Source organism: Grammomys surdaster, unplaced genomic scaffold (genome assembly GCF_004785775.1).
Source record: "Grammomys surdaster isolate TR1022 unplaced genomic scaffold, NIH_TR_1.0 364, whole genome shotgun sequence".
Taxonomy (NCBI): Eukaryota; Metazoa; Chordata; class Mammalia; order Rodentia; family Muridae; genus Grammomys; species Grammomys surdaster.
In genome coordinates, this window is record NW_021604783.1 from 3,494,729 (window position 1) to 3,515,459 (window position 20,731).

The 20,731-nt window shown below is 50.4% G+C and overlaps 3 protein-coding genes across 4 annotated transcripts; all 3 read right to left on the reverse strand.

Moving 5' to 3' along the window:
- Positions 1-1,101: 1,101 nt before the first annotated feature.
- Positions 1,102-2,703, reverse strand: Tmem95 (transmembrane protein 95). Its single transcript, XM_028780124.1, has 7 exons — positions 2,538-2,703; positions 2,246-2,302; positions 2,010-2,090; positions 1,891-1,911; positions 1,669-1,749; positions 1,495-1,582; positions 1,102-1,423 (listed from the first exon to the last, which is right to left on the reverse strand). The coding sequence occupies exons 1-7, from the start codon at positions 2,701-2,703 to the stop codon at positions 1,393-1,395; spliced, it is 525 nt and encodes a 174-aa protein (XP_028635957.1). The 3' UTR covers positions 1,102-1,392.
- Positions 2,704-2,947: 244 nt separating this feature from the next.
- On the reverse strand, positions 2,948-5,626 carry Kctd11 (potassium channel tetramerization domain containing 11). Its single transcript, XM_028780123.1, has one exon. The coding sequence runs from the start codon at positions 4,851-4,853 to the stop codon at positions 4,155-4,157; it is 699 nt and encodes a 232-aa protein (XP_028635956.1). The 5' UTR covers positions 4,854-5,626; the 3' UTR covers positions 2,948-4,154.
- Positions 5,627-6,211: 585 nt separating this feature from the next.
- Positions 6,212-20,200, reverse strand: Acap1 (ArfGAP with coiled-coil, ankyrin repeat and PH domains 1). 2 transcript variants are annotated; one of them, XM_028780118.1, is made up of 22 exons: positions 19,951-20,200; positions 19,276-19,333; positions 16,001-16,120; positions 15,740-15,793; positions 15,599-15,657; positions 15,155-15,338; positions 14,975-15,019; positions 14,767-14,862; positions 14,586-14,660; positions 14,387-14,496; positions 12,264-12,315; positions 12,074-12,174; positions 10,545-10,668; positions 10,235-10,446; positions 9,580-9,649; positions 9,370-9,464; positions 9,106-9,275; positions 8,367-8,539; positions 7,255-7,364; positions 7,052-7,162; positions 6,647-6,696; positions 6,212-6,373 (listed from the first exon to the last, which is right to left on the reverse strand). In XM_028780118.1, exons 1-22 carry the CDS (start codon positions 20,001-20,003, stop codon positions 6,273-6,275), a joined length of 2,223 nt encoding a protein of 740 aa, XP_028635951.1. In that variant the 5' UTR covers positions 20,004-20,200; the 3' UTR covers positions 6,212-6,272. The 2 variants fall into 2 exon arrangements, with proteins under 2 accessions (XP_028635951.1, XP_028635952.1); XM_028780119.1 differs by lacking the exon at positions 19,276-19,333.
- Positions 20,201-20,731: the final 531 nt, after the last annotated feature.

Consider the following 20,731-nt stretch of genomic DNA (forward strand, 5'->3'; position numbering starts at 1 on the left):
TCATGGTAGGAGAGACTTGATTTCTGCAAATTGTTCTCTGACTTCTACATATGTGCTATGGCCCACATAAACCTACACACACGCGCACACACACACACACACACACACACACACACACTAAACAAAATTTAAAAACAAAATCTGGGACTGGGTATAATGGCACACAGTTTTAATCCCAGCACCTCTAGAGGCAGAGGCAGGCAGATCTCTGTGAGTATGAGGCCAGCCTGGTCTACAAAGTGAATTCTAAGACAGCCAGGACTGTTTCACAGAGAAATCCTGTCTCACAAAGAAGCTCTGTCTCAAAAATTAAAGAGGAAAGGAATGGAGATCCGGGTGGTTCTAACCCGGGTGTACATCACGCCAGCCAAGGCTTGTGTGGGACGCTGTTACTCATCCAGGGGGAGGAGCATACACATGGAGGCTGTCCAAGCCACTCCAACTGTGCCTTCCAGACACCCAGCCTGAAAAGTAGGTAGAGGCTGGGATCCTATCTGGGCTCCACGCTTCCATGAGAACTTATGGCTGGTGACTGGCCTCTCTTCATTTTAGATCTCCTGTCTTCCAAACCCCAGACCCCTGATACAAAGAGGAATGGCACCACCAGAGTTTCTGCACCATAAATTGTTGACATCAGGACAAGATTTTCCTGTGTGTCCCAGGATGTCTAACAAGCGGCCTTGGTCTCCACCCACTAGTGCCAGCCACACATTCCTCCAATTAAAACAAAACTGACTCCAGACATTGCTAAATATCTATTTGGAGGGGGGCACCCCTAACTAGAATTCCTAAGAATCTCCATCCCATCTGCCTGCCAGTTGCAGACAGAGTTGCAGACAGAGCCAGGCAGAAATGGGAAAGTATCACACAACAGATTTACACAGGCCCACCAGGAGGGGGAGGCCCAGGCTGCACAATATTAATACAATGGAAGGACTGTATGCCAGCGGGTTGACTGATGTGGTCTCACCCCAGAGGGAGAGAGTTTTCCAGAACCCTCATTCCCGGATTCCCGATCAGTCATTGGAGGGCCTAGAGCAACATCTACAGGCCAACAGTCCCCCGCTTTCCGGGAATGGACAGAGGGGATGTGGGAGTGGTAGTGGTAAGGGATTCTTTCCTTCTGTAGATAATTTCCTGGCTTCATCCACTGCTCTGTTTGATTGGTGGAACACAGAAGGGGAGGGACTTTTCAGCTGTGGGTGCTTGGGTTCCTGGAGGCCATTTGACACGGATATTGATAGCAGGAGTCTGAGGTTTAGGGTCTGAAAAACTGAGGCTTTGGGGCTGGGTCTAAAAAGTGGCTGGTTCCTACCCTAAGGGATGTGGAAATTGTGGGAACAAATTTGTTGCGGGGCGGGGGGGCGGGGTCTGGGAAAGGTGTCGACGTTTTCACAAGTCCTTTGCTTGCAGCTGCAGGTACCTGAAAGGAGACAGAGGATGGGAGGCCTGAAGACAATCAGGGAAGGGGGTTGGGAAGAACCCACAACTCACTCCACTCGGAGGCTCAGAGCACCCAAAAGCAGGACAATTCCGAAGATACATAGAAGCAGAATCCTAGCGTCCCACAGATCGTGACTTCCTGCAAGGAACCCAGGAGGCCGTTGATGATCCTGTGGATCACACCAGGGAACCTAGGGGATCTTAGGAGGGTAAGGACTAAAGAACCTGGGAAACAGCGCTTTTGGGGCCAACAAGACTCCTCCTTGCCCTCGCAGGTGGAGCAGTTGTACAGGATGGTGCTGCCCCCTGCAGGAGACAACAGAAGCAGCGCTGGCAAGCGAAGCCACGGCCGCCTCCAACCCTTCCTCCCAGCCACCCACGTTCCTCAGGCAGTCGCCCTACTCTCTTCACTCCCCAGGAGGCTCCACGGCCTTTTCTTTTACTCACGGCAGACAGGAGCACAGAGATCTGAAATGAAAGGCAAGGAGGAGTGGCTGACCTGTTCAGTCACTCCCCACTTGGCTACAAATCCTAGGCATCCTCTTGATGCCCTCCCCCATCAATACCTTCCCTGGTGTACTGGGGGATCTTGGTCTTCTGAAGCCATTGCCAATATGATGGGAGCAAGGAGATGGATCTTTTTATCTCTGGAGAGGCACAGCACAGCCATATCACCTTAGACCTCATCAGAGCTGCCTTCCACACCCCCTCCCAGATCGGCCCCTCTCTTCTCCTCCCCTCTCCCCAAATTCCGTCTTGGATCTTCCTAGGTCCCAAGATGTCAGTTTCCCCCAGACCTCACCTATGACTCTCAGGACTCGGTGAGTTTTCTCTGTGATTTGGTTCATGGACACCTCATCTGTGGAGATGGACAAGCGTGAGCTAGAGTGGGCTCCAGAGTTTTTGGTTTTTTGTTTTCTTTTGTTTTTCCTATTTCCTAGGAAACAGAGTTCTTCCAAAGAGAGAGGCTAACGTGTCCACAAAGGGCTATGGACTGAAGCAATGACGGGGGAGCACAGCTAGGAACTCACATGCTAGCCCCCTTAAGATATAGGGTGACTATTGCTGAGATAACCTTGTGTGTCTGACATTACCTAAGGCAAAGGCCGAGAAATCTGGGGAAGCCCATTCCTTCCACTGTGGCTTCATCTGGCTATTGAGCTGTGCCAGGCGGTTTGGCAAGTTATGAGCTGGGAGACGACAAAAGATACAAGCCTTGGCCACGGCCAAGAAAACCCCACCTACAGCCAGCGCCCACATGAGGCCTGTGGCGGTGGGTGGGAGCTGGACCCCTCAGACCAGGGAAGAGTCAGAATTCTCTGAGGTTCGGATTCTCGCCCTTCTTGTAGGAGGTTCTAGACTGATCCAGAACAATGCCATTGTCTTACCCCCTGGCTCCCATGGAGCTGTCCCTGGGCCCCCAAGAACTGGAGGCTAAAACGTATCTCTAGGACGAATAAATCAGGGTTTCTGTTCCAAGGGGATAGTGGCCTTTACACATCTGTGGTTCTGAAAGCGATTTATTTTTCTTCTTGTAAGTCACAGTGATAGATGAAGGCGTTATGTGTGCATCCCGTCCACCCAGGAACCCAGAAATACTACCCTTCCCACATCCCCGATTCTCCCAACTCTATCTCCTCTCTTCCCAGGACAACCTTAGTCTTTACCCAGCTATTTCCTAGCAACAGGCTCATGGTTGTCTCAGCAACCAAGAGCTCCCAGAGGTCTCAGAGGCCCAGCTAAGCCCAGTGGCTTTTACCTCTCATAGGAAGAGCCAAGTGACTCAAACTCAAACAAGGCCCTCCTGCCTACGTGGCGATGCAGGCATAAACACACATGCAAACACTCACACACCCTATGGTTAAACTAAATCTAAATCTGTTCTTACACATACCACAGACATACCTGAGCCTGGAGAGTTGCTAAGCAACCCCAAACAGGCCTGGACATGCCAAGATCACGGAAGGACCAACACACAAACACAGGAGTCAGCAGCACTGATGGGAACCAAGACACCAGGGAGCTAGGCATCCTCAGATCCATTAGCTGGCATGTACATACACACATAAAAGAGGCCTCTGGACACTATGGACCAGCCCCACTTCTGTACGGGATCCTCCAAAACATCTTGGAATTCCAGAAGGGAGCTCTAGCCTCCATGCTGATGGAGGTTCTCCTAGCTCCCCTATATCATCCTAGGGTGGGGTGTCCCACAGTAGGTGGCTTGGGACATAGTAAAGAAACCTCCCAGAGTGTCCTGGCCTCTTAATGGTCATGGTAGGATAAGGTGCCAGCTCCAGTAGGGAAAACCAGTCTAGAGAACAGATTATATTTGATAATTCAAAGAATGTCCTCCCACCTAGTGCTCAACCCTCCAGAGCTACGCTAGCTTTAGCCTGGGCAAAGAGGTGCTTCCTTACTTTTCCACACCTCTGAATACAGAGGACCCATCTTCAAGGAAGAACAGGCTAGAGAATCCACGATGCTTTTCCAGGATACAACCCAGTGTAGATCTTCTGGACCATCCATGAGTCTTGGGGGTGAGGGCAGCTCGATTTAGAAACCCCAGCTCTAGGCTCCAGCCAGGTGTGGTGGGATCCCTGACTCTCATAGCTCCCACACCAGAACTAGAAAGAGGTTGTAGATGAGCCATTAACCCCTTGGCTGACTCATTCCCCCTCCTCTCCACAGTCAAGTGAAGGGTAGCATCCTCAGTGGCGCACGAAGCGCAAGGATCTAGAGTTTAGAAGGTCTTCAGGGTCTGGGAAGACAGAGTCCAGGCGGAAGCCATGTTCCAGAGCCACCCGGAGCACCTCCTCCAGGAACGTAGCTGTGTTCACTACCTCCCGCCGATCTTCTGGCCCTCCAGTCCACAGTGGTTGCAGCCCCAGTCTTTGATACTCGACTTCAGGGAGTTCCTGGGGTCGGGAGGCCCACTCTAGCTGAAAATGTGGACCTCCTTCTGCCCTGTCCCCACTGGCCATACCAAATCTGTTGCGCATGGCAGCCAGACACTCAGGGTCAGTGCAGAAGAGGTTGGCTCGGAAGGTGTCCACTTGGACAGAGCTCAGCTCATAGTGGTGGGGGCCCCTCCGAGCAGAGAAGTGCACCAGGCGGGGGCTAACATCTACATCTGCATGGAGCAGGGCAGCTGTGGATGCAGGCGTACCCCGAGAGGCTTCCAATTCCCTAAGGGCATCCAGAAGGGGCCGGATCTGGTAGAAGTCAGCCTCTGCCTTAAGAAGAGCAGTTTCTCCATACCCACGAGGCAGGTCCAGACGGCCTAGCCGCAAGAAATTGAGGATGTGCCGGAAAGCCTTGCCATCCCTGTCGATGAAGTAATGGCCATCTCCTTGTGGGTTGAGATTGGCCGGCATTAGGGTGTCAGCCCTAAACATGGCCCCCAGCATGGAGTCTGGGAAACGTGTCAGGGTCTCCAGTGTAGTGGAATATAACGTTCCCCCCACATTTAGGGTCACGGGGCCCCCAAAGGAAGGGGGTGAAGAGGACACAGGAGGGGGGGAAATTTTGGGGAATATAGGAGGCAGACAAGGAGAAGGAAAAAGCAGATTTTCAGGGTTTGGAAACGTTGGGTGGTAACGTTCAGACTTGCTAAGTTGAAGGCAGAGGTTGGAGAACAAGACAGAAAAGTCTGTAGCTCACCCAAGCTACTTTGGTGGCGGTTGGGGGCTTCAGGACACAGAAATCCCCGAGAGGATGAAAGAACCGATGAAAAGAACAGAAGGCAGCCAGACAGGATCAGGGAGTTTTTGGTCCAAACAATTCTGATTGTGCGTGGTCAGCGATTCCCTCCTGTATACTTCAGACAGTGGGTTTCCGGAATTCAACCAGCAGGTGACGGTGGCGAGCACCGGTCGGAAGCTGAAGGGCTTAGCTTCTGAGTTTCTGAACTTTTGTAGTAGTAGAGTCCACGCCGGGTTTCGAGGACCTGTCCAAAGGCCCAGCCAGGGTTAGGGGCGCCTGTCCCAAAAGATGGAGGCGCAACTGATGGGAACCGGTGGCCAGCAGTTCTGTATGGCTGAGGAGAGACGATGCTCTCGCAGTCAGAGCTGAGAGTGTCCCAGGACTCTGTTGGGAATAAACAGAATCTCAGAACTCGGGCGTTACCGCCTTCCTGAGTTGTCTCAGCAGCCACTGAGGTCCTCTCCACCCCCAGGAAGTGGCCTAAGGGCAGCGGTCAGTGGCCCTTTAAGCGACAGCCCCGCCCCTTAGCGCCCCGCCCTACGCCCCCGTGGGCTGGCGGGGCTCTGTTATGGGTGGGAGCCGGGCCTCGCCAGTGGGAGAGATGGGGCGGACAGGCTGGACCGGCCGACCCGAGCGGGGGTGGGATGATTCACAGGCTTCGTTGCGGATGTGGCCGCGACGCCCCGCGTTCCCTGCAGGTGTGCATGACCTCACTATTACAAGTTGGTCGGGGCTGGAGTCTCCAGTCCATCCCTCTATTCTCAAAAAATCCAAGTCTCGTGGTTAGATCCCGGTCGGGAACTCCCGAGGGGGCGGATGCTGAGCCATGGCATATTCCGGATGCCTTCGGGCCATCCCGGCGAGCCCAGGTTCCCACGCGGTGGCTTCCCTGGTCGCCTGGGCTCGAAAGTCCCTCCAGCCACCGGGTGCTAGTCAGCCTCCTCATTTACTAGAGAAACCCTAGCCTCATGAGTAAACACGGCTACCCGCACCCGGGTGGCCAGTGTGCCACGCACCCTGCCGGGCCCCCAGGTGGCGCACAGTAAATGAACTGAGAAAGAAGTCAAGCTAAGAAGAGACTTTAATGGAGAACGTGCCACAGCATGGTGGGGAGGGGCCTGGAATCAAAGAGTATGGAGGTCGTGACTGCGACGGCTCAGTTTCTCTGGGTCGTCCGACGCCATGAGGGAGAAGTCCCGGAATATGTCGAGATACGTCTCGTCTCCTACGGAAGACAGAGGAAAGGCTGGGAGGTTGGACAGCTGGGCTACGCAGTAGGGGTGGTTCTGGCAGGGTAAACGCTTTAAGTGTCGGTACATCCTAAGCACAGCACCGGCACCTTTTCCTTTGTTCCAAAGGTCAGGCACGCTTGCTGTGCCCAAAACATGTTTGTTGAATAAACAACGGTATTAATGCATTGGGTACTAAGGGGACAGTTATGCTAGGACCAGCATTCCGGTATGGACCTGGGGTCGGAGGGAATACGTGGTTACTTTACCTGCCTGGCCCTGGGCCGCTTCAGCCTCCCTCATCTTTGCCAATCGTAGCCTGAAGGGTGGGGATTAGGAAGTAAAAGACCTTGCACTCTTCTCCAACTCCCCATCCTCTGTCCAACTCCCAATTCCTGAGCTGTATCATCCTTAAAAATGTCCACTAGTACTTTTTAAAAAAAAAAAAAAAGCTTAAATGCACGAACTTTTTATCCAATGTGAGTGTCCTAATATTGGCTCCCGAGATGAGATGAACTTTCAACATCTCACCCTACTGGTCCATGCACCTGCTCCACACCCCACTCCACACACCGCTCCCAGTCCTCACCCTCCAAGTCTGGTTTTTTGACATTAGTCCCACCCCAAAATGAATGGACTGCCTAAGCATTAGCCTAGCCCTCCAGCATTCTCACAGGGTTACGATGTCAGCATTGGCGGTTTCCATTGCGATAGTCAGGGGGTCCCTGCCTTCTGTGTCTCGAGCCCCCAGGTCTGCACCCCGTTTGAGGAAAAGGCAAGCGAGCCTAGAGAGGATAGCTAAATTTAGCTGCAGCCATCCCCCAGTTTCATTCCCAGAAAGCTTCCTCCCCATGGTGCCATCTCCACAGCCCCGTACCCTGTGTGGCCAAGAATGGTGGCATGGTGGAGTGGGCCCCGGCCAGTGCTGTCTGCTTGGTTCACATTTGCCCCATTTTGGAGGAGAAACTCACAGGCCAGAAGAGAATTCTGCATGGAGAGATCAAGAAGGAGATGGCATTTTTAGAGGTGGATTTTGGGATGTTTTAGGGAGGTGTAATCGAGACAACAGGAGGGTTGGAGTGTGGTGTCTGGGGTACAACGACGTATCAGGCTCGGCTAGCCATCTTCATATGCTCATATATTAAATCTATCCCAGGGCTGAGGAGATGGCTCAGTGGCTAAAAGCACTAGCTACTCTTCCAAAGGCGCCAGGTTCAATCTCAAGCACCCACACAGTAACAACTGTCTGTAACTCCAGTTCCAGAGGACCCAACCCCCCATATATATACATGCAGGCAAAACACCAATGCACATACAAAATTAATAAAAATAAGATAGCATTTGTTTTTTTGGTTTTTGTTTAAAAAAAAAAAAAGCCAGGCTGTGGTAGCACATGTCTTAATCTTAAGGCCAGCACTTGGGAGCAGAGGCAGGCAGATCTCTGAGTTCGAGGCCAGCCTGGTCTACAAGAGTGAGTTCCAGGACAGCCAGGGCTACACAAAGAAGCTCTGTTTCTCCCCAAAGCATATTCTGCACCCTCATGAGTCATGTTATTCCTCTTTTTACAAAAAAGATATTGTTTTATTTTTTACTTTATGTGTATAGGTGTTTTGCCTCCATGTATGTCTGTGTACTACATGCAGTGAATGAGGGGGTGGTGGATCTCCTGGCACTGGAGTTACAGTTATGAGCTGCCTTGTAGGTGCTGGAAACTGGTCCTGAGCAAACACTGCATGTGCTCCTGATCTCTGAGCCATCTCTCCGGTCTCCTGCTATTCTTATTTCACATCGAGGAGAGTAAGTCACGGAGATATTGACAACTTGTTTAAAATCTCATGTAAGTGGTAGATCTAAAATCTAATTCACCGCCTCCAAATCCCACTTCTAACAGCTGGTCTATATTGTTTATCTTTCCCTATGGGATGGAGACCCCAGGGAGAGACAGGAAGAGTTCTAGGGTAGAGTAGGGGAGGTTGGCCTGGTCCTCACGGCAGCTGTGGCCCGGATCAGAGGTGTCGCATTCCTCTGGCCCGCATTGACCCAGTTGACATCAGCTCCATGGGCCAGGGCATCAGCCATGGTAGGAAGAGATGGAGGATATCCAGCAGCTTGAAACAGCAGGGCCCCAGGGTGCAGGCTTCCGATGTCATCAGATGGGGACTCTGTTAAGGGAATTTAATTCTGTTAAGGAGAGTCAGTGCCATATCTGGAAAGAAAATCTTTAGCAAAGTCCCCAGATGCTGCAGTGGAGTAAGTCACGTCCAAATTGTGGGGAGGCCCTTGTGACTCAGGGCTGTGGTGAGAAATGGGAGCGCTGTGGTATACGTGTTGGTATGTACGTGTGGAGGGCCCTGGGTGTGGAAGAGATAGTATTGCTCATCTCCTCAGACTGGATGGATGCCAGAGGTGAGCCAACTCCCTGACAGACTCTGTGCTTACCTTCCTTCTTCACCATCACCCCCCACCCCTCCGCTAGGCTCATAACCCTTCTTTTCAAACCTTTGGAGATACCAAGCTTAACCTCTCTCTCTGGAGATGCCCTCTTTTATGGTTCTTCCTGACATTTCCACTCCACATTTTTCTTCATGTCAATGTCACGCCCTACTGTAACCTCCTGACTCTGGTCTGGTCCTCCCAACCTCCTCCAAGGGACATCCTGGACCTCATATTCTGTCTCCCTATAGGCCTGGCCAGCACTGAGCAGACAGCAATGAGTCAGACTCTCTACCTGACTTGGACCTGACAATCCCTGGCTGTGGCCTGATGGACGGCTTTGGGGGCACAGGAGGATGTCCTCTTGGGGGTCCCTTGCCACATCTTCGCCCTCGAATTTCAGGAAGTTTGGTCAGGAACTTTTTCTCCACATACTTGGCATGAATCCAGGCTTCCTTTTCCTGCCTGGATGTTAGAGGAGACAGCCTTTGGTCCCTCAGTCCCTTTGCTGCTCCTCTCCACTGTAGGGAAGCCCCGGGCACCTCCACCCCAACCTCACCGGGAACAGCTGGGCCCTGGCTTCTTCACTGCCATGGCCTCCACGCGGGCCTCATAGATCTGGTTGATGATGACATTCCCCAGCTCGCACATAAGCTTCAGGAGGCCCGGAAGAGGTCAAGAGAAAGAGGTTGGGTAATGGGGTGAGTGTCAGAGCCCTCAAGACTCCTCAGTCCTCTGTCTTCACAATATCCAGAGTATCCTTAGTTACCTTCACTAGTTCTGGTTCCCAGGAGTCAAGGGTCAGAGAGCGGACTTTGGAGAAATGAACGCCAAGGCTCCTGGAGGGCCAGAGGGAGAGTCATGCCCTGCGTGGGCAGTAGCCTAGGAAAGCTGTTGCCTCTGAAGACTCAAAGGCCAGGCCTGTCTGGGGCACAGAGGGGCCAGGCCAGGAAGCAAGGCAGCAGAGGTCATATAGCCTCTTCCTGGCTCTGGCCTGCTCACCGTTGCTGCCGTTCTCTTCCATTTCATTTTAAGACCTCATACTCTCTAGCCTCCTCATTTTGCTAATAGTGCTTCTGTCTGGAACAGTCTTTGTATGTATCTCTTTTCCCTCTGTATACTTCAGACTGTTGGTGAGACCTTAAGAACTTGCTAGGACCTCACAACCCCTGCCCTCCCCCATTTGGGCTCTTGATGGCTGTCCCACCCTCAGCAACCGTAACCCAGGCTTCTTCTGATCAAGACAATAAGTTTGTCTAGGAGGCCCCCAAGCCTGTCCACACCCAACTCACATGTGGACTTTGTGCAGCAAACTTGGAGACTAGTGACAGAGAAGGACATAAGAAAAAGCCAGGGTAGGGTGCATGAGAGGGGCTGTACTGCAGTTGAAAGCAGGGCTTATGCTTGGAGTCTTAGGAAATGACCTGTGGATGCCGGAGCACTGAATGCACAGAGTGACACCAAGGTTGATACTGGCCCACTCTGGGGCCGGCTCCCTGCAGTCGCAGCACTGTGCATTTCCATCCACACTTTGTACCTGGGCTGCCACCTGCCCAGCTCCCCCAGGTTCCCGTCCTCTGGCTGCCCCACCACAGCTCAGAGTAGCAGCAGAGCCTGGGGCATGGTATCCTGAGACCTGAGGGAGACAGGAGAAGAAAGGATTAGCAAGGGCCTAAGAGTGAAGGATGCTCCACCTCCCAGGGCAGCATGGCCAGAGTGCCCATATTAAGGTACCTGGCCTGGCCCCCGAGGGCTGTTCTCCAGGTGAGCCTGGCTGAAGGCTGAGGCAATGCTGCTCTGGACAGCACTGACCCACAGTTGCAGTAGACGCTCAGAGTCAGCCTGGAGGAAACAGGACCTGCAGGTGGTGTTGAGAGTAACAAGACAGGAGTCTGAGGCCAGAGAGCCGTGAAGGGGGGTGGCTAGGGTGGGGCAAGCTGACAGTCTTAGGATGCCCAGCTGAGTATATAGATTTTGAAAGATGTTTCCTTACTTATCTATTTCTAATGAGATTGGACCCAAGGCTTTGTGCGTGCTCAGGTAAGCATGCCTCTGAGTTACATCTACGCCATGTTTTATTTTAGTTAGAGATAGGGTCTGATAAACTGTCCAGATTGACTTCAAACTTGCTAGTCGACCTGTCAGGCCTTGAACTTTTCAAAAAGACTACATTAACCGGGCAGTGGTGGCACACGCCTTTGATCCTATCACTTGGGAGGCAGAGGCAGGTGGATCTCTGAGTTTGAGGCCAGCCTGGTCTACAGAGTGAGTTCCAGGACAGCCAGGGCTACACAGAAGAACCCCTTCTTGGGGTGGAGAGAGACTACATTATATTCAAATGTGTGTGTGTGTGTGTGTGTGTGTGTGTGTGTACCTGTGCAAACACATGCACAGTATGTTGTGGAGTTGGTTATCTCTTTCTGCCATGTGAGTCCTGGGGACGCGGCTCAGGTTATCAAGCTTGGCAGGCATGCCGAGCCGTCTCACTAGCCTCTTTATTCTTGAGACAGGAACAAGCTATGTTCCTCAAACTTTTTTTAAAAAGATTTTTTTATTTATTATTTATATGAGTACACTGTAGCTGTCTTCAGACACACACCAGAAGAGGGCATTGAATCCCATTACAGATAGTTATGAGCCACCATGCGGTTGCTGGGAATTGAACTCAGGATCTCTGGAAGAGCAGCCAGTGCTCTTAACCATTGAGCCATCTCTCCGGCCCTATGTTCCTCAAACTTAAGATTCTGCTCCCACGTGCTAGCATTACAGGTGTGTTCGGTATCTGGTTATCTGCTACATTGAAATCCAGGTGGTCCCTAACTTATGGTAGTTTGACAATATTTTCCAATATTAACGCACAACAAAGGTGTAGTCATTCAACCATCCTGGGTTTTCAATAGAGTATTCAATAACACTTTATTATAAAAGAGCCTTGTAATTGTAGGCTAACAGTTTCTAGAAGGTAAGCTAAGTCTAGGCTAAGCTATGTGTAAAGTAAGTTTTCTAGTATCTTTTCAACTGACAATGGGATTATTGGAATGCAATCCCCATCATAAGCACCTGGACTTCTGTAGTGATTGGGAGCATCCTCCAAAATATGTGCTCCTACCTTGTCCTCTCAGTCTAGGCTCCCTGCTTCAACCCAGCCACCAAAGGGTTAAGCCCTGGACGGGCACAGGGAGACTCATTTCGGTGGCCCTGCCTTTTGGGTTTGTAAATATTATTCAGACATATTAGAATATCGCCCCAGGGATTGTACTCACTTGCTGGTGGACACCACTTCGAAACAGAAACGCCTTTCTGAGTCTGGACAGAGCTTCACTGTACACAGACGAAGGTCATCCACCACCACGGTGACAGGGTCCTGGCAGAAAGTGATAAGGAGGCCATGAGCCAGCCATAGTGAACAAAGGCTGAGTTTATCTAGAGCCCAGGCACCCGGGACCTACTCACCTTATATTTCTTCTGGTAAACCAGCTGGTTGTTCTGAATGGTGAACCAGCGTCTGGAGGAGACAGAAGTGGTTAAAGGCATGCCCCGCACAGGAACAGGCTCAGGAGTGGACAGAAGAGAGACTGTGCTCTTTGCCCCCCTAAGTAGCTTACTGAGGAGAGAGGTGTAGGCTGACAGTCCCATGGGACACTCCAGACAATGGTGGGAAGTTATACAGAATGAGACAGCTAAGGGGTGCATTGTACACCTTGGACAACCGAGATTGGACATATCTTCCAGCAGATGGCAGTAAGGCCTTCAACTCCTGATCTTCCTACCTCCACCTCAAAAGCTAGGCTCACAAGGATATGCCACCACACCCAGTTTTCTTTCGTTTCTTTTAACTAAAATTCAGTTTATTGTTGCAGCATTTTGTCTATCGTGGCCAATGTTAGTAGTGAGAGACAGACATAAGGGTTGTGAAGATGTGTAACGGTGATGGGCACTGTTTCTGGGCGTCTCCTGAGGGAATGGGAACCCCTTCTACTTCTACAACTATTTGTTTGGGATAGGATCTTGCCTCGTAACCCAGGCAAGCCTAAAATTTGCTCTGTAGTCTAGGCTGACCACAAATCTGTAATCCTCTTGTCTTAGGCTCCTGACTGCTGGCGTTACACCAGGCTTATTGCTCGAGTGTCTGGCAAATGAAACTGTGTTGGGGAAGGGGCTTTATTTCTAATGTGTACCAAGGTTCCTCAAGGGCTGGGGGAGGTTCTGAAAGATCAAGACTCATCAGCATTCTGCTTCAAGCCCCGTAGGGTTTCCTCATCTTCTCAGAGTAGTCTCAAAAGCCCTGCCCAATGTCTGCAAAGTTCTAGCATGATTCTGTAACCCCTTTAGCTCCTCCTCCTTCCTCCCTCACTCTGTGTAGGCCCATAGCTCATTTTGCAAACCCTCAGGGAACTCAGGGCCTTCCTTCCTATTAACTCATCCTTCTGCCTACAGCATCCTTCACTCAGATATCTACTTAGAAGTTACTTTCTGGCCAGGCAGTGGTGGTGCACGCCTTTAATCCCAGCACTTGGGAGGCAGAGGCAGGCAGATTTCTGAGTTCCAGGCCAGCCTGGTCTACAGAGTGAGTTCCAGGACAGCCAGGGCTATACAGAGAAACCCTGTCTCGAAAAACAAAACAAACAAACAAAAAAAAAGTTACTTTCTTAGCCAGGCATAATGGTGAACACCTGTAGTCCTAACTCTTGGGAGGTGGAGGCTGAAAGATCAGGGGTTCAAGGCCATCCTTGGCTATACAGTAAGTTTTGAGATCAGCAGTTTGGATACAAGAGATTTGTCCCTCCACTCCACCCCCAAAAAGAGTGGGTGTCAAAAAATAAAGTGACTGTTCTGCTCCATATTTGTTTGCAGACAGAATTCCAATCATCCTGCCTGCTGCTCCCAAGTGCTAGGCTTGCAGGCACGATCCATCAAGCCTAGCCCCTGACATTTTGTTTAGAATTGGGAACCCCACATTGAGGATATAGCTCAGCAGTAGATCCCTGGTCGAGGCCCCGAGTTCAATCCTCAGCCCACCAAAAAAAACAAAAAACCAAAAAAAAAAAAAAAAACCACAACAACCCTAAATTTCACCCTGTCTTCTCAGGTGATCTTTTTCACCCACTCCTACTTTTTTTACACAGGTTTTTGCTATGAAATTCTGTGTAACTTGAAACCTCTAATTCAAAATCTTTCTGCCTCAGTCTCCATAGAGCTGAGCTTAGAGGTATGTCTCGCCACACTTATTTTTACTTTTATTATTATTATTATTATTATTATTTTGATAGGGTTCCTTTATGTATCCCTGATAGTCCTGGAACTTGCTATGTTGTAGATCAGGCTGGCCTTGAACTCACAGAGATCTGCCTATTTCTGCCTCCTCCCTACCCCAAGTTGGGATTAAAGGAGTGTGTCATTGTGCCAGATGTTTTATTATTACCTTCTAACATAGTGTGCAGTCATTTAGGTGTTCTGTTTGTCTGTCTTTGCTGACTGAGGGCTGTATCTTGGTGGACTTCATACACAATACACAATCATTACTGATCCAAGAATATTCAGCTGGTTGGATTTAGCTGGGACAGTTGTCTTCTTACCTGCTCCAGGTCTTAAATGCATTGCTGGCGCGTTTGAAAAGATGTCCTTCCATGACCAAGCCACTAGGCCCCTCCTTTAGGCTTGGCTCTGGCTCCTCACCACCCAGCTCCTGGGAAGCATGAGAGGATCAAAGACAATTGGGCCAGACAGAGACAGAGCCACAGGCGGTTTTCCTCCTGCCCCCATGTCAGCCCTCACCTTCTGCTTCAGTAACACGTGTCTCTGTTCCATGTCTCTCTTCTCTCGAGCTGAGTTCAAGACCAGGTTGTGCAACTGGGCATAGGAGAGTCCTCTCAGATGTTTGAGTTTGCCCCAACCAGTCCAGAAGAGTCATCGTATGTACCCTAACCTCTCTGCACCAACTTTTTAGAGTTCTTACCTGAGCACCCAGTTCCTTCCGATACTGAGCCAGCCTGTTTAGTTCTTCATGGCCCTGCTGGAAATAGGTAGCCTGGGCCTCAACCAAACGCAGTACCTGATGGACAAGGTGGTCATGGGGCAGAACTGAGGAAGGGTAACCCTCTTTCTCCCTCTTCCCTCCCGCCGTCAGCCAGCTCCTCTCCATCCTGGCTGCTCCTGGAACTCACGAACTCCATGATGTCAAACTTTCTCTTATCCTCGATCACATTGACCTGAAGGCCCCAAAAGACCTCAGGTCAGAGTAGAAACCACAGAATTTCCTCCCATTGCACCCTAGGGATGCCCCTTCTCCAGGAAACCTCAAGGTATACAGGTATCTTGGAGGATGACTTGGGGTAGGCACCTACCTGTAGGGCATAATCTAATGCCCGACTCCGATACCCAGCTCGGGCCGACCTCAAAGCAGTTCCAGCATCCTCTGCTTCTTGGACACGGCGCCTGGGGACCTCTGCATTGTGGGTAAGGGCAGCCTCCAGGCTCTCAGCCCCTCGCCAGAAATCCCTGCGAGCCTCTCGGAAGCCCCGGAGACCTCTAGAGTTAGGGGAGACAAAACGAAACCACAGATTTACCCTTCTGCTCTAGAAAAAAAGAAATCTCAGGATAAGACCCACCTATATCCTGTCAGCCTGTGTAGAGAGGGAAATACAGGGAATTCTGGGATGGGAAGACAGAAGTCAGGCCACTTCCCACCCACCCTCATAGCTCCTCCTGTGGGGGAGGGAGGCCCTGTGGGAAGAGAGGTGGAGGGCTAGTTTCTGGGGGATAAGGCCCCCCTTTCTCTCCCATCTCACTCCTTGACCAGGGTCTGGATTTGCTGCTGCAGTGTATGTTGAGTAGCATCAAGGAGCTCCTGTTGGAAGAAGTTGAGAAGTGACAGGATGTTGATCAACCCTTCCCCATCTATTCCCTCACCCTCAGGCCTCTGCACTCACAGCATGGCTGTCCAGCTTGTGGCTCAGACTCACAGTGAATTTTTCCAGACACTCCTGGGCAAGAGAAAAAACACAGAGACACCAAGGTTCCGTCCAACTCTAGGTAGGTCCTGCCAAATGGACCTACCTTGGATGATCACCCCAGCTTTGCTTTGGCCTGGACTCTGCAGACCCCAAGTCAGCCCTCCTCTTCCACAGCATCTCTCTATCCCAGTCCCCTGCTCCTAGCAACCACATCCCTGGTTCAGAATGATCACATACCGCCATCATGGGCTCTGGTGGACCCAGGTGAGCCAGGTCACAAATGCCGACAATGAAGGCACGGCTGGCAGAAAGGTAATGACGGCCACTCTCCAGGAGGCAGGAGCCCAGCTTGAGGAGCTGGGAAAAATGAAGCACAAGAGAGACTACCACCAGTGGCCAGCACACTGAGTGATGTTCCCTCTTCTCCACTTCACTCCTTGCCCAAGGCTGTACAATCCTTTCCCAATCTCATCTACTGTCCCACCCACCCCCATGTCAAACTCCCAGCTACAATGTCATTATCCCTGCTTCCCTGCTTCCTCTTCTATTTGTTTCAAAGTTCCTGCCATTCCTCCAAGTTTGCTCCCAAAGTCACTGCCATCTCTACTTCCCAGATATCTTTCCCTGTCCAACCCTGCCTGCCCTTCTGTGTCCTGTTTAAGTGGCACCCGTATAGCCCCATCCTCCTGCACTGTCTTGTTACTCGTACCCAGTCCCCGTCTGCATGTGCTGCATGTGTTCAAGCCTATGGCCTTTGTTGTGTGCTGAGGTGGGGAGTGTGTCTCATTCTGTACTCTCTAAACATTCCCTTTCAAATACTAACTAGTCATCTGGGCCTCAAGATCAGGGCCAAGTAAGATGTTGGGGTGCTCAGTTGTCCATTTTTCAGTGCCCATGTAATGGTCAAACTATGACTGATCTGAGAAGGGAAAGCCAGGTGACTGAGCTAGAATCCCAAACATGGCTGTGGTCGCACCACCCTAAAAGTCCCATGCTAGCCTTTGGCCAGGAGTTGTCATATCTTGAATAGATCAAGTGTCGGTGGAATCTTTCCAAGTGGCCCCAGGGTGGTGAGAGGCTACAGAGAGGCTTTGTGGAGAGGTGGCAGGGTGCCAGGAGCCTGGGCACCATGTCTTCCCCGTACATTTTTCTGGAAGCTTGTGGAGGTGTCTGAGAACTACAGCTTGGGTTGAAAGTGGCTAGAGGGATCAGCAATGGTCAGGAAACTGACCAAGATCAAGTCCTGGCAGTCCAAGACAAGGAGGGAAAATGGCTATAACTCACAGTGTAGATCAGTAGACTGACTAGCTCTCCTATGTCTACAAACCCCTCTCCAACATGAGAAAAGACCTTCCATAAAACTGAACCAATAACTAGTTGGGTGTAATGGCACAAGCCTTTAATCCCAGTACTCAGAAGGCAGAGACAAATGGATCTCTGTGTGTTTGAGGCCAGCTTGGTCAACATAGCAAGTTCTAGACCAGTCAAGGCTACATAGAAGGGCTCTGTCTCAAACAAACAAACAAACAAACAACAAACAAACAAATCTAAGCAGTAATTACCGCATGTATAAGAGAGAATTGGAGTCAGCAATAGAGAGGAACTATCAATGTACAAGACAACTTGAATAGGCTTGAAACACTTTATTTGCAAGACAGAGTCTCTCTGTGAGGCCCTGGCTGTCCTGGATCTCTCCCTTCTGTAGACCAGGCTGGCCTCAAACTCATAGAGATCCACCTGCTTCTGCCTCCTGAGCGCTGGGATTAAAAGCATGTCCACATGAGATTTCTAGTTTTTTAGAAAAGCCAACTTCAGTAAGATGGTTTACCTGGTAAAGACATGTGACAGGTAAGCCAGGCAACCTAAGTGCGATTGTGGAGCCAATGGTGGAGGGAGAGAACTGACTTCTGAAAATTGTCCACTAACCTCCTCACATGCTTTACAGCAATATGCACTCATATGGGCGTGCACGCACACACACACTCACACACACACACACACACTCACACATACTACATTTGCAGGCACACACACACACTAGATTAGATAAATGATAGACAGACAGACCAACTTCTGAGGCAAAAGCAGGCAGGTCTCTGTGAGTTTGAGGCCTAGCCTAGTCTACATAGTAAGTTTCAGTCTAGCCAGGGATAAATAGTATGACCTTGAAAAAGGAAAAAAAAAAGAAAAAAGAACAATATGTACCATAGGATTTCTCACTAGCTGCTGAACCCACCAATTAGGCTGGGCTGGGTGGTCAGAAAGCCCCAGTGATTCTCTTGTCTCTACTTCAATACTAGGATTATAAAGGTATACCATACATACATCTTGTCATTTTTACCTAGGGGGGAGTCATCACATTTGAGTTTCATGCTTCCAAGGGGTGCACTTTATTGACCAGCCCTTGGTCCCTGCAGTCTTTATTGTTAATTGGACTGTGCCAATGCTAATTTTTTTTTTTTTTGAGACAGGGTTCCTCTGTGTAGCCCTGGCTGTCCTGGAACTCACTCTGTAGACCAGACTGGCCTTGAACTCAGAAATCTGCCTGCCTCTGCCTCCCAAGTGCTAGGATTAAAGGTGTGTGCCACCACTGCCCGGCTTAATTTTTGGTTGTGATGATGAGGAAAATCGCATTAAATATCACCACTCAGGGAAGCTGGCAGGGACATGGCCTCCCTTTGCAATTACTGCAAGTGTATGATTAACCTGAATTTTAAAAGTTCAATTAGAAACATTTGATGGGCTCAAGAGATGGCTTAGTGGCTAAGCACACTGGCTGCTTATACAAAGGACTCAGGTTCAATTCCCAGCACCCATATTGTGGCTCACAACTGTAACTCCAATTCTAGAGGATCCAATGCCCTCTTCCAGTCTCTGCAGGCCTTGGATGTGGACATGGTACACAGACATATGCCCAGGTAAAACAGCCATACCTATATAATAAAATAATATTAAGTAATGTTTTAAGAAGTATTTGCTCTGGGGATGTAGCTGGTGGTAGGGCTGGGTCTGTCTAATCTGCACAGGATGAATTCCATTGCCAGGAGGGAAGTAGAGGTCAGAGGACTGGGAATTCAAGACCAGGCTCAACTACATGGTAAATTCAAAGCCAGCCTGGACAACATATGACCCTGCCTCAAAAAACATATTATATATATTAATATGTTAATAATTAATTTGAGGCAGGGTCTCTCTTCTGTCCTAGAACTTACTTTGTAGAGCAGACCAGGCTATTTTTGAACTCATGAGAGATTCACCTGCCTTTGCCTCCCAAGTGCTGGGACCTGGGTATACACCACCACGTCTAGGATTAGAAGCATGAGCCAGTACATCCGGATTTTAAATGTGATTGTGTGTGCGCATGTGTGCGCGCATGCTCAAGTATGGCCAGGCACAGTTAACTCTCAATGACTAACTCGTTCCCAGTCTCCCGCTGTCTCCCTGATCTTTTAATTTTGTTCTAATCTTTTTCTGTAATCTGATTCTGGATCTTTTCTCCATGGCTTGGTCACCTTTTCCAGGCGGGTCTCCAATTCTGACACTTCAGCTTCCACCAGTTCAATCGAGGCTCTGGGAAAGGACGGACAGGGTCATGGGAACGGCTTAGGTCCACGGGGCCCTCTGCTTAGCGTCAGGGTGGGGGTTGGAGTCATGGGGTGGTAGGTACAGACAGACCAAGCTGTGAGTCGAGCCACTTTCTGTTCTTGTGCTACTGGGCACATTCTAAGCTTCAATAACCCAGACCAGAGCAGGAAGAGTAGGAGGGTGGATGTGGCCTGGGCAGGAAGTTGCTAACCGCCCCAGGGCAGGTGCTGGGGGAGGGGTTCCAGTGAGAAGGAAGAAGGAATGACAATTCTAAAAGCCAGAAGGTGCAGAAGGCAGAGTATGGCAAGCTTTGGAGAGCATGCAGGTTTATTTTTTAAAGGGTTTTACTCTGTAGCCCAGGTTAGTCTAGGACACTTAGCAATTTTCCTGCCTCAGCCTCCCAAGTGCTGGGGTTACAGGCCGGAGACACCATGCCTGATTTGAGAGCTTGGATTGAATAGCAGAGGCACCAGTTCCCACCAGTTCCCTCTGGTCTCTGTGGCCTAGGCTCTAATGCTGGTCCTGCCTGGGGAATGCTGGGTGTGTCGGGCATGTGGGACCTTCCTTCCCCTCCTTAGACTGATGGACCTGCACACACTTACCGGAAGCGGGGTGAGTCCTTGAGACATTCTTCAAAATCTAGCTTGACCGTCATCTCAGATGACTTGCTTTGGGGGCCCCCTGGGCCCTGGAGGTCAGGTAGGTGGGGATGTAGGCAGGTGCACTCCCCACCCCCCAAGAGGGGTAATGAGAAGAGTCCTCTGGTAGGAAGGGCCTGGGTCTGTAATTCTTTCCCCAAAGGGAAAGGGGTGACCTGGGAGGAGCTCTAACCCCACCACTTCTAGGCAGCTCTGGGAGGTGTAGGGGTGGGGCCTGAGCGGAGGGGGGTGCTGAGATCAGAGAAACCACAGTCCCTCCCCCAGAGACTGCCTGTTATCACCTTCCTTCTGGGACACTGGTGTTTCTATGCTGCTTTCTCCTTTGGTGAATAAAATTTTTGAGGGGAATGATGGTCTAGAGTCGGATGGTGTCTCTGTCACTTAAGACTTTGTGTGGAAAAAAAAAAAGACTTTGTGTGGTTAGTAGGGCATGGTACCAGATGCCTTTAATCACAGCAGAGGCAGGCAGATCTCTGTGAGGTCAAGGCCAGTGTGATCTACATAGCAAGTTTCAGGCCAGCCAGGGCTACACAATGAGACCCTGTCTACAAAAAATAAACAAACAAAAGACAGTGTGACGCTGGACAAGTTTTCTGACCCTTCAGTTCCCTCATCTGGGAGACAAAACCCTGAAACAAAGCCAGGGGTAGCACACTCCTTTCATCCCAGCAAGCTTTGGAGAGCATGTGGGTTTGTTTTTTAAAGGGTTTTACTCTGTAGCCCA

What these genes read in the sequence shown, in the direction of transcription:
- Acap1 (XM_028780118.1), bottom strand. Translation starts at nt 20,003, where the DNA reads ATGACGGTCAAGCTAGATTTTGAAGAATGTCTCAAGGACTCACCCCGC. An exon ending in GGGAACCAGAACTAGTGAAG is followed by an intron (nt 9,465 to 9,579) that starts GTAACTAAGGAT and finishes GGCCTCCTGAAG; the next exon opens with CTTATGTGCGAGCTGGGGAA. An exon ending in AATGCTGACATCGTAACCCT is followed by an intron (nt 6,697 to 7,051) that starts GTGAGAATGCTG and finishes CCCACCCTTCAG; the next exon opens with GCTACGATTGGCAAAGATGA.
- Kctd11 (XM_028780123.1), bottom strand. Translation starts at nt 4,853, where the DNA reads ATGCTGGGGGCCATGTTTAGGGCTGACACCCTAATGCCGGCCAATCTC.
- Tmem95 (XM_028780124.1), bottom strand. Translation starts at nt 2,703, where the DNA reads ATGTGGGCGCTGGCTGTAGGTGGGGTTTTCTTGGCCGTGGCCAAGGCT. An exon ending in TTTCTCGGCCTTTGCCTTAG is followed by an intron (nt 2,303 to 2,537) that starts GTAATGTCAGAC and finishes CCATCTCCACAG; the next exon opens with ATGAGGTGTCCATGAACCAA. An exon ending in TCTCTGTGCTCCTGTCTGCC is followed by an intron (nt 1,750 to 1,890) that starts GTGAGTAAAAGA and finishes TGTCTCCTGCAG; the next exon opens with GGGGCAGCACCATCCTGTAC.